The sequence below is a fragment of the Ostrinia furnacalis genome, unplaced genomic scaffold (assembly GCF_004193835.3).
Source record: "Ostrinia furnacalis isolate ACB-3 unplaced genomic scaffold, ASM419383v2 OfSCF6907, whole genome shotgun sequence".
NCBI classification, from domain to species: Eukaryota; Metazoa; Arthropoda; class Insecta; order Lepidoptera; family Crambidae; genus Ostrinia; species Ostrinia furnacalis.
The window spans coordinates 22,444-35,335 of NW_021137146.1; the positions used below are offsets into that span (position 1 = coordinate 22,444).

At 43.5% G+C, this 12,892-nt stretch overlaps 1 protein-coding gene across 1 annotated transcript; it reads left to right on the forward strand.

Moving 5' to 3' along the window:
* Positions 1-251: 251 nt before the first annotated feature.
* LOC114362891 (phospholipase A-2-activating protein-like) lies at positions 252-12,462 on the forward strand (the record flags this gene model as incomplete). Its single annotated transcript, XM_028318458.1, has 10 exons — positions 252-444; positions 740-881; positions 1,182-1,339; positions 3,932-4,073; positions 5,207-5,387; positions 7,844-7,953; positions 8,936-9,025; positions 9,790-9,969; positions 12,197-12,320; positions 12,402-12,462. Coding segments are annotated over 10 exons (1,381 nt in total), but the record flags the coding sequence as incomplete, so codon positions are not given.
* Between the last annotated feature and the right edge of the window lie 430 nt (positions 12,463-12,892).

Genomic DNA, 12,892 nt, shown 5'->3' on the forward strand with positions numbered 1-12,892 from the left:
ATCGAAATTAAATGATGCGATTTGGGTATTTTGGTGAAATTACTAAAAAAATTAATTTAAAAGTAGCCGCCTGGCATGGAACGTGTTATGGGGGCTGAAAATATAGGAAATGACCCATTCTATCCGCCAAATCATTTTGGCACACGATGCGCCAAACACCCTGTATATCGGATATATATCGGATATATATCTTGATATATATCCCTTGATATATATCCTCGAACCCTGCTCACATCTCACATCATCTTTACAGTTCAAGCTGGGACAGTTCCGCTCGTGTGTGGAACGTCAACAAACCTCACGCCACCCCGCTCATCCTCAAAGGCCATCAAGCAGCGGTGTGGGCGGTGCTTGAGCTCGGTGACGGCGCTTACGCTACGGCGTCCGCTGACAAAACAATCAAACTGTGGAAGAAAGATACCACTTTAATTACTACCCTGACAGGTAAGTTTTGTTGATAAGAATGACTTGAATATAAATGAACAATTCGATTGGAAATAAAATGCTTACAATAAATTGTGCAATCACTTGGCATGTGTCATGCTCTAAACCCAAAGAATTGTATGCTGTGAACTTGTATTTGTTACAGTCAAAATTATTATTCATAATCAGACAAAACCACTTTTGACTGATATTTGCAGTCAAAAGTGGTTTTGAATAATTATGAGTTTTGACTGTAACATATTCATGACATTTAAATTGAATTGATTAATAGTTTGTGTAATGATGTATTTTTCAGGACATACCGATTGTGTGAGGGGTCTAGTGGTGGCCAGCCCAGAATCCTTTTTAAGCTGCTCCAATGACGCCACAATCAGACTCTGGAGTAATAAAGGACAGTGCCTTAATACCTACTATGGACATTCTAATTATATTTATAGGTAAGTTGGTAAAATAAAGTCACTAATCAGATTAGCCTTGTTCAAGCCAGATGCCATGCATGGTACCTAGTTGAAGTTTATTGAACTGTTATAATGATACTAAAAAATAAGTTATTAAAAAAAACTATAAAATTGAAAAAAAAATCAGATATTTTTTGTCATTTTTTCCGTCGATCAAAATTGGTCTAGTTTCACCTGTTTTTATATGAGCAGCACTTTATCAAGACACACTGTACTAAAATTGGGTCGTGTACAAGTGGGCCTAAGTGCGGAATAAATATTTTATTTTGAATTGTGCAGTATAAGTCTGAACCCGGCGCTGGCATCGGGCTTCGCGTCGTGCGGGGAAGACGGCTCAGTGCGTCTCTGGGCGGGCGGTGACTGCGTGGCTAGCGTGCGGCTACCCGTACACTCTGTGTGGAGCGTCACCTGCCTGGACAACGGGGACATCGTGACCGGTGAGTCACAACACCCGCAGTATCACCCGCGCTAGCGTTGGCTCACGACGTGCGGGGAAGACGGCTATCCGGCTACGTCACGTCACGTGGCTACCCGTACACTCAGTATGGAGCGTCACCTGCCTGGACAACGGGGACATCGTGACTGGTGAGACACAACACCCGCAGTGTCACCCGCGCCAGTGTCGGCTCGCGTCGTGCGGGGAAGACGGCTGTGGGCGGGCGACGACTGCGTGGCTAGCGTGCGGCTACCCGTACACTCTGTGTGGAGCGTCACCTGCCTGGACAACGGGGACATCGTGACCGGTGAGACATGACACCCGCAGTATCACCCGCGCTAGCGTCGGCTCGCGGCGTGCGGGGAAGACGGCTCAGTGCGGCTATGGGCGGGCGGCTACTGCGTGGCCAGCGTGCGTTTGCCAGTACACTCAGTATGGAGCGTCACCTGCCTGGACAACGGGGACATCGTGACCGGTGAGACACAACACCCGCAGTGTCACCCGCGCTAGCGTCGGCTCGCAGCGTGCGGCGAGGACGGCCGTGGATGTACCGTGAAATTGGACCTGTCACTAATTTACTCTGTCTATGGATGCTGGTGTCAAATTTAAACAACCATAATAATATGTAAATTATGTGGTACAATCAGCCCGGGTTAACTTTCACTTTATGTACGACTGACCAAGTATGCAACAACACGAAAGTGCCAGTCCTTTTTTATTCATAAAAATGTATACCTGAATGTCTCCAACTTCCTCATTGGCCCTAGAGCAATTCCAAGTATACCATCAATAAAAGCCTAATTAGAGTCATCAAACCTCTCAGTCATTCAATTAGAGCCATTAGAACTTCATAACTATGAGTTGTTTTCTGTGTGTAAGCTGAGGACACGTGTCCCCAGCTGACACATCTGTATCTTCGTAAATATTTATGCCACGATAATGTATTATACCTCAAAAATTACAGTCGAATCCAAATAGTAGGCTTTCCACTTTTCAAGACTTTAGCTCAAATACTGTTAAAACCACGATCAAAAAACTATGTGCGAGCTGGAGTACCGTGTCTCCAGCTTACACATCAGTATCTTTGTAAATATTTAAGCTACATCAATGTTTTATATCTCATAAATTAAAGTCGAATAAAAAAACCCGACTTCAAATCTTTCAAAGCTTTATCTCGAACCGTTTTCGAACTACGAACCGATATGTATGTGTAAGCTGGTGACACGTAACACACGGTGGATTATTAAAACCGTATAAGTTAGAGTTGCGTTTTAAAGATCAAATAATTCGTTATAATTAAAGTACACACGAGACATAATTTCAAATCTCTAGGCCTCTTAGTTTCAGAATTAAAAGCCAAAAACTATTTTCCCGCCAAATAATTCAAATAATGTGGGTCGACTGCGACGTTGCCGTTCCGTGCGTCCACTAGAGCAGTCTAATTTGAACCTAAAAACTAGTAGCGTTTGAATCATTTTTATTTGTAGTTTAAATCATTTAATTTCGATTATAAGAATTTTAGACTAGGAGCCGGCTGATTTGTGTATTGAGTACCTAATAACCTATATTTTATCAGCCGGCTCCTAGTCTAAAATTCTTATAATCGAAATTAAATGATTTAAACTACAAATAAAAATGATTCAAACGCTACTAGTTTTTAGGTTCAAATTAGACTGCTCTAGTGGACGCACGGAACGGCAACGTCGCAGTCGACCCACATTATTTGAATTATTTGGCGGGAAAATAGTTTTTGGCTTTTAATTCTGAAACTAAGAGGCCTAGAGATTTGAAATTATGTCTCGTGTGTACTTTAATTATAACGAATTATTTGATCTTTAAAACGCAACTCTAACTTATACGGTTTTAATAATCCACCGTGTGTTACGTGTCACCAGCTTACACATACATATCGGTTCGTAGTTCGAAAACGGTTCGAGATAAAGCTTTGAAAGATTTGAAGTCGGGTTTTTTTATTCGACTTTAATTTATGAGATATAAAACATTGATGTAGCTTAAATATTTACAAAGATACTGATGTGTAAGCTGGAGACACGGTACTCCAGCTCGCACATAGTTTTTTGATCGTGGTTTTAACAGTATTTGAGCTAAAGTCTTGAAAAGTGGAAAGCCTACTATTTGGATTCGACTGTAATTTTTGAGGTATAATACATTATCGTGGCATAAATATTTACGAAGATACAGATGTGTCAGCTGGGGACACGTGTCCTCAGCTTACACACAGAAAACAACTCATAGTTATGAAGTTCTAATGGCTCTAATTGAATGACTGAGAGGTTTGATGACTCTAATTAGGCTTTTATTGATGGTATACTTGGAATTGCTCTAGGGCCAATGAGGAAGTTGGAGACATTCAGGTCCTATTTTACCATTTAAAACTCAATTTAGGCAAAACATTAAAGCATTTAATGTTTAAATTATTTGTGCGCATGCGTAATTATTACTTGCGCTCACCAAAGGCGCCGTGAATAACCACCAGTAAGCACCATTGGCAAGTAAACATTTTACCTGTGACTACTTGTAAATGTAACCTGTTTTGAGTCAAATAAACATTTTATATTCTATTCTATTTAAGGCTCAAGCGACGGCGTGGTGCGCGTGTTCACGGCTGACGCAGCGCGATACGCCGACGAGGAGACGCTCCGTCTGTTTGAAGAAGACGTCCAGAAGATGGAGCAAGCCGCGCAGCAGGAGATCGGCGGGTACAAACTGTCCGAGTGAGTCGCTTATTGTTTGTGAACTTTATTTGAGTAGATTATTTATTTATTTAAACTTTAGCACACAAAGAAACAATGCACTATAGCGGACTTAATGCCGGATGGCATTCTCTGCCAGTCAACCACGGGTCATGCAGAAAGAGTAAGGCAGTGCAAAAAATTTACATTTAGAATAGACTAGCTGACCCGGCGAACTTTGTTCCGCCTTAATGGCAATAAATAAGCAGACTTTTTTTTAATTTTGAACGGGATAAAAAGTATCCTATGTCCTTCTCCTGGCTCTAAACTACCTCCCTGACAATTTTCAGCTAAATCGGTTCAGCCATTCTTGAGTTATAAGTGGAGTAACTAACTAGATTAGTGATTTGGCTGTTTGAATTAATGATATTTTTTGCAAAAATCTACAAAAAGTTTTTTGTTTTGACCTCACCTTTGAGTTTTATGAGTTTTATCTTGTCACTCATCAGGCGCCAACTGGGAACAACTTTTTATCCACAACGAAGAAACTCTTGGCCTGCATCTCACCCGATGGAAAGTTATGATCAGGCTGAAGGTGGAAGCGACAACTTTAATCAATATTCGTTCGTTCATTCGTTTCAGCCGACAGACGTCCACTGCTGGGCAAAGGCCTCCCCCAAGGATTTCCACAAAGACCGGTCCTGCGCCGCTCGCATCCAGGCACCTGCCGCAACCTTCACCAGATCGTCAGTCAACCTAGTGGGAGGCCTGCCCACGCTACGTCTTCCAGCCCGTGGTCGCCACTCGAGAACTTTTCTGCCCCAACGGCCATCGTCTAGCTATGTGCCCCGCCCACTGCCACTTGATTTTAGCAATTCTGCGAGTTATGTCGGTCACTTTGGTTCTCCTGCGGATCTCCTCATTTCTGGTTCGATCACGCAGGGAAACTCCAAGCACGGCCCGCTCCATCGCCCTTTGGGTGACCTTGAGCCTTCTTATGAGGCCCATAGTAAGCGACCATAGGAGGCTACGATTGAAACAAAATAACCCGTGAATACGAAAAGTGACTCCAGTAAACAAATTTAAGTTTAGTTACTTGAATACGGCTACTGATGGAAAGTTATGATCAGGCTGAAGGTGGAAGTGACAAGTTTAATCAATATCTTTTACTCCAGGATCCCTGGTCCCGAAGTGCTGCTCGAACCCGGCAAGTCGGAGGGTCAGACGCGGCTGGTGCGGCGCGGGACTTCCGTCAAGTGCTACTCCTGGAGCAACGCCGAGAACACCTGGAACGAGATCGGTGACGTCATGGGCGCCAACCCGCCTGCTGAAGGAAAGACCATGTATCAGGGACAGGTGAGACGGTTATTCTTTTGTTTTTAATGACGCAGTTACACTATGTGCGAACTTGATCGAATCAGATAGTGTAAACACGTTGTTTAATTCGTATCGCCGTGGGTTGCCCCTACTTCCGTGCGCGTATTTGCCCTTCGATCAAATTTGTGCATAGTGTAACTGATCCATTATAGCAATAAAAATCCGCCATCTTGGAGCGTCACTAAGAACGAGATCTATCGGTTACGTCATGGGCGCCAACCCGCCTTCCGAAGGAAAGACTATGTATCAGGGACAGGTGAGACTTTTATGCATTTGTTTATTATAGTGAATACATATGACTAGCAGTAATCCGCCATCTTGGAACGCCGAGAACACCTGGAACGAGATCGGTGACGTCATGTGCGCCAACCCGCCGGCTGAGGGCAAGACCATGTATCAAGGACAGGTGAGACTGTTGTGCATTTGTTTATTATAGTGAATACATATGACTAGCAGTAATCCGCCATCTTGGAGCGCCGCTGAAAACCCCTGGAGCGAGATCGGTGACGTCATGGGCGCCAACCCGCCTTCCGAAGGAAAGACTATGTATCAGGGACAGGTGAGGCTGTTGTGCATTTGTTTTTAATGGCGCAGTTACACTATGCGCGAACTTTATCGAATCAGATAGTGTAAACACGTTGTTTAATTCGTATCGCCGTGGGTTGGCTACTTCCGTGCGCGTATTTGCCCTTCGATCAAGTTTGTGCATAGTGTAACTGCGCCATTATAGCAATAAAAATCCGCCATCCTGGAGCGTCACTAAGAACGAGAGTCGAGATCTATCGGTGACGTCATGGGCGCCAAACCGCCTTCTGAGGGGAAGCCCATGTATCAGGAACAGGTGAGACTGTTATACTTAAATTTATTGTAGTCTAAAAATATGACATCCTGGAGCGTCACTAAGAACGAGATCTATCGGTGACGTAATGTGCGCCAAACCGCCTTCTGAGGGACCATGTATCAGGGACAGGTAAGATTTTTATGCATTTGTTTATTATAGTGAATACATAAGACTAGCAATAATCCGCCATCTTGGAGCAACGCCGAGAACACCTGGAACGAGATCGGTGACGTCATGGGCGCCAACCCGCCGGCTGAAGGAAAGACCATGTATCAGGGACAGGTGAGACTGTTATGCTTAAATTTATTGTAGTGTAAACATATGACCAGCAGTAATCAGTCATCTTGGAGCGCCGCCAAGAACCCCTGGAACGAGATCGGTGACGTCATGGGCGCCAACCAGGGACAGGTGAGGCTGTTGTGCATTTGTTTTTAATGACGCAGTTACACTATGGGGCCGTCCATATATTACGTCATTCTAAATTAGGGGGGGGGGGGGTTGGTCTGCGGATGACGGTAAATGATAGATAGGGGGGTGGGGGTGTTTCGAAATTGACGTCATTCTTATTTATTTATTTATAGTTTATTGTTCACCTACAAAAAGATTATTTCTAAAAAGAAATTTCTTCCAGCACACCTAGGTTTGCACCCGGGGCGATAATCTGCGCGACTTGTGTCACCCCCTGATGCTTGGCACCCGGGGCGGAGCGCCCCCCCCCCTTCCGCCGCTACTGATTACATATAATACTAGCTGCCCGCCCCGGCTTCGCCCGTGGTACTTACGTGTATTATACATATAAACCTTCCTTAAGAATCACTCTATCTATTAAAAAAAAATAAAAAGTGATTCTACAAGTGTTTTAATTTTTTCAAACTGGTAATGACGTCAATTTTGGGAGATGGGGGGGGGGGGGCATTAAGAAATGACGCTAGGATGATGTAGGGGGGGGGGTCTAAAATCTGAAAAAATCGATGACGTAATTTATGGACGGCCCCTATGCGCGAACTTGATCGAATCAAATAGTGTAAACACGCAGTTTAATTCGTTTCGCCGTATGTCGCCCCTACTTCCGTGGCGCGTATTTGTCCTTCGTTCAAGTTTGCGCATAGTGCAACTGTGCCATTAATTACAACATTATACTGAATGTGACTAGCAATAATCCGCCATCATGGAGCGCCGCCGAGAACACCTGGAGTGACATCGATGACGTCATGGGCGCCAACCCGCCTTCAGAAAGTAGACTGTGTATCAGGGACAGGTAATTGCCTGTTATGCATTCGTCTATAGTAAATACAATGGACTCGCAGTAATCTGATAAACGTTTTACGAAGCGGTATAGATTTATACAGGGTGGCTGGAAATAAAGGGGTATAAAAGTTATGATTTAGGTTCTTGCGGCTGAAAATTCGCAAATACACATTTAAAAAATCAAAACTACATTACTATGTCTGAGGAATCAAAAATTAAATTTTTGACCCGTCCTGTATGTTTGTTCAAAAGGCAAACATTTATGAGACATTTCAGGACCGAACTAGATAGAAACCCGTTTTTTGGGGTCCACTAATCTTAAAAATTCCAAATGTTTCTTTTCTAGGAATATGACTTCGTGTTTAGCGTGGACATCAAAGATGGCGCTCCGCCAATAAAACTGCCTTACAACAAATCGCAAGACCCTTGGGTTGCCGCGCAAGCCTTCATACACAAGTAAGTACAAAGAAAGGATGATGGGCATATTGGGCGTTAAACCAACAGAAACAAAAAGTATACTAAATTAAAGCTTAATACTAGTACTTCATTTCATAGTATGACAACAATCCTGAAATACACGGGGATACGGAGATAGAGGTCGTTGAATATGCAAAGTTTCCATAGTATTTCACAGCACATTATTGTAATAAAAATAGTATTAGGTCAATTAGATTGCTTTTATCGATCATATTGAGAGTATTGTATCATATATTACTATCGATTTAGTAAGTATGTATACCAAATAAATCATAATCGATTATTCGATTGCAATAATCGATTATATTGCTGAAAATAAGGAATTAAATTAACAATCAAATGATAGTAATGATGGTAATCAATAAAATCGATAAATCAAATTGTTAATCGATAAATCGTTATTTGGCAATATCGATTAATAATCGATCCGTGATCGATTGTGCGACAACACTACAACTTAAGTGGTAGAAATCCCATTGAAACATGACTTTGTTCATGTAATTTCTCTAAATGGTACCAAGGTATGGTCCTATGCTTATAATGTAGAACATGGTTTAAATATACCATTTGTTGGCCCCACTCCTGAACTGTTGGACATAATAATGGATAAATAACTTAATGTATTTAAAATGTAAGTAGATAAGTATATTAAATAATAATATTTTTTGTTTGCGCAATAAAGCACCTATTACTATTATACATTATGTCAATTTCCAAGCAAACCCGGGAGTTTTTGGTAGTTATTAATATGAAATATATTTCTGATATTAAGTCCTAACAAATAATAGTAGTTACATTTCTGTCGGTTTTACGCCCAGATTCCATAGAAAAGTGCCCATCATCCTTTAGATTATATTTTATAGAGCAGAAGGTCGTAAATACTGCGTGAAATTAGATTAAATATTGAATGAAATATTGTTTAATTTAAACAGATTAATGATTGTTTTTTGTTTTATTTCAGACATGATCTACCTCAAGTATATTTAGAACAAGTAGCAAACTTTATTATTACGAATGCGAAATTGGAGTCATTGCCTGCACCAAGTAATGGGTAAGTACATTTTTCTCATAATTGACTCAAAACATCGCAATCTATTGTATCTTAATAATTTAATTATTAGATTTTTCAAGAAAAATAACGCGAAAAGAATATTTAAAAGGAAATAGACTAAGAGCTAGCGAACGACAGACCTACGTCATTTTATAAAAAAAAGTTAGTCAGCATATTATTATGCTCCCAATATAGGTTAATAATGACTGATGAAGAAACTACTTCTAATTATTGCCCAAAGCGTGAGAAGATTAATCAAGATGAAGAGAATAAATGGTACTAAAGCCTGGTCCGTGAGCACGTAGAATTTTGTCCAATGACCCCAAGCTACCCATCCTTATCGCTCGCGCGTAATTATATTGCTGTCGCGACTGTGCGACGCGCGCCCGCAGTCAGTGTGCGAGTTCTACGTGCTCACGGACCAGGCTTTAGATCTCGTAATAGTCTGTAGCCGCCAGCGACCACAATAAAAATCGTCTTCGAATAGAAACAATGAATGTTTGCAGCCGAAGCCACAAGCAACTTTCTGCACAGAAACACCACATTGGTCATCATAATAGAAACAGGAAAGCTAGATATCAGTGCTTCCGTCCGAGTGGACCTTGGTCCCCGAGCACAACACCCGCTCGGAAGGAAGCACTAACATCTAGCTTCCTTATTGTGGTTGAGCATCATATCCCACAAGTTGGTAAATCTTAAACAATAAATAAATAAATAAATAAAGTCTATCCTTTGTTATAGCTTTACCTCCCGTTACATTCCAGTTTTGCAGACCCATTCACGGGCGAGAATCGTTACGTGCCAGGCTCGGCCGCCGCGCCCGGTCTTCCGCCGCCGTCTGCCGCCGATCCCTTCACCGGCTCCGGCGCTTACACCACTAGTGCTGCCAGTACTGTCGCCTCGTCTACCGACAAGCCGCTTATACCGCACGACGCTTACATCAGGTAACAAGACTAAAGTCCGGACGCCGAGCAGATAGAATTTCGTCCAATGACCCCAAGCTACCCTTATCGGTCGCGTGTAATTATATTGTTGTCGCGCTCGCACACCACTCCCGCCGCCCGTCGCACAGTCGCGACAACAATATAATCACGTGCGAATGATAAGGATGGGTAGCTTGGAGTCATTAGACGAAATTCTATCCACTCGGCGACCGGACTTTATTAATATGTTTACTTATTTAACGGAGATAGTATCGCTATATAGGGCTCCGCCACCCTCAGTCGCTGTCAGTACTGTGCTCTCGTCGATGGATAAGCCTCTAATACCGCATGATGCTTATATCAGGTATTATTATTTTATGTATCTAACGGCGATAATACCGCTAAAGAGCACGGTTACTCGATGGTGCAGCAAGATCGTGGAGTAAAGGCTACCACAAGGCAGGCAGCTGATCTCATAAAGGTAGCTGGAAGACGCTGGATGCAGGCCGCTACCAACAGGTCAATTTGGAAATCATTAGGGAAGACCTGTGTTCAACAGTAGACGTCCTATAGCTGAAATTATGGTGATTAGAACCGCTACGTGCCCGGTCTTCCGCCGCCGTCAGCCGCCGATCCCTTCACCGGCTCCGGGGCTTACACCACTAGTGCTGCCAGTACTGTCGCCTCGTCAACGGATAAACCGCTTATACCGCACGACGCTTACATCAGGTATTCGTTCGTTTCAGCCAAATGACGTCCACTGCTAGACAAAGGCCTCCCCCAAGGTTTTCCACAATGAACGGTCCTGCGCTGCCCGCATCCAGGCTCTTCCCGCGACCTTTACCGGATCGTCGGTCCACCTAGTAGGAGGCCTGCCCACGCTACGTCTTCCAGCCCGTGGTCGCCACTCGAGAACTTTCCTGCCCCAACGGCCATCGTCTCTACGAGCTATGTGCCCCGCCCACTGCCACTTGATTTTAGCAATTCTGCGAGCTATGTCGGTCACTTTGGTTCTCCTGCGGATCTCCTCATTTCTGATTCGATCACGCAGGGAAACTCCGAGCATAGCCCGCTCCATCGCCCTTTGTCAGGTACATCAGGTATTATTGTTATTTATTTAACGGAGATAGGCGATGGGACAGCAAGTTTCTGAAATGGAGGCCACTTAACGGTAAGCGCAGCGTGGGACGTCCACCCACAAAATGTGCAGACGACCTCATAAAGGTATCAAGAAGGAGCTGCATACAGGCCGCTACCAACCAGCCAATCTGAATAAAGGCCTATGTTCATCAGTAGTGGGCGTCCTGTTCGTTCGTTTCAGCCGAAAGACGTCAACTGCTGGACAAAGGCCTCCCCCAAGAATTTCCACCTGGGCGTCCTGTGCCTAAAATGATTATGAGAATCGCTACGTGCCCGGTTTTCCGCCGCCGTCCGCCGCCGATCCCTTCACCGGCTCCGGGGCTTACACCACTAGTGCTGCCAGTACTGTCGCCTCGTCGACGGATAAGCCGCTTATACCGCACGACGCTTATATCAGGTATATTTATTTAACGGTGTTATATGGTAGCAAGGTTTTGCAGTACAGGCCACATGACAGCAAGCGCATTGCAAAACGTCCAACCACAAGGTGGGCAGATATCATCATAAAGGTAGCAGGAAGACTTTGGATGCAGGCCGCTACCAACCGGCCAATCTGGGAAATACTGAGGAAGGTCTGTGTTCAGCAGTGGCCGTCTTGTGACTGAAATAATGATGATGATAATAACCGCTAAATGCCTACCGCCGCTCTCTGCCGCCGATCCCTTGCGATATGATGATTACGATGATCCCGAAGCGGCTCCGGCGCTTACACCACTAGTGCTGCCAGTACTGTCGCCTCGTCGACGGATAAACCGCTTATACCGCACGAGGCTTACATCAGGTATTAAGATCCACTGCTGAACATAGGCCTCCCTCAATTATTTTCACAGCGGCCTACATCCAATGCCTTCCTACTACCTGTATAATAAGGTCATCTGTGCACCCTGTGGTAATGCCACTCCTGCAATCGCTAAGTGACTATTTTACCTCAACACTGCTGTGGCACGAAATCGCATCGTTTGCCGGGGAAAATATTGCATACTATAGTATCAGTGCCCAGACACCCCACATACGCGATGTTAACAATTATTTTTTCGATTTACAAACCATTAAAAAAACCAAATCAACTTTATTATAATTATATAATACTATTTGCATTTCGTTACAGGTTTGACCAGGCGAATTTAAAAGCAATATTTGAGAAACTAAAAGAATTTAACAGTAAAGTTGGCGATGGCCTGAGCGCCCTTACCACGGAGCAGTTAGAAAACGTAGTTAAATTAGGAGAACTGGTGAGTTTTCATCTTTTATTTGTTTATTTTTTACAAAATTACTAAAAAAATACATCCAATAAAGCTTCTTATTTGTTTCAGAATAGCACACACAATCCTGAGACTGTTTCTTTATTGAAAAAGATGTTAGAATGGCCAAAAGGTAATTAAAATTAAATGAACCATATTCTGAGTGTTATCGAATACTAAAGTCCGGTCGCCGAGCACGTAGAATTTCGTCCAATGACCCCAAACTATCTATCCTTATCGTTATATTGCTGTCGCGACTGGCGGCCGCAGTGAGTGTGCGAGCGCGACAGCAATATAATTACGCGCGAACGATAAGGATGGGTAGCTTGGAGTCATTGGCAGGCCTGGCTCACTCCGCGCGTTACATCCGATAATTACCTACAGCGAAGCGCCCCGCCGGCGGGTATTATATCAGTCGAGTGTCACGCGCGCGCTCGTCAGGACGCTGGCGTGCGTTGTAGTAGATACCTAATTCTATAATCGAAGTATTATTTAAAAATGGACATAAAGAGAAAAAAATATTGTGCGGCGTTCGGGTGTTTAAATTCGGAAAGAAATTGTTG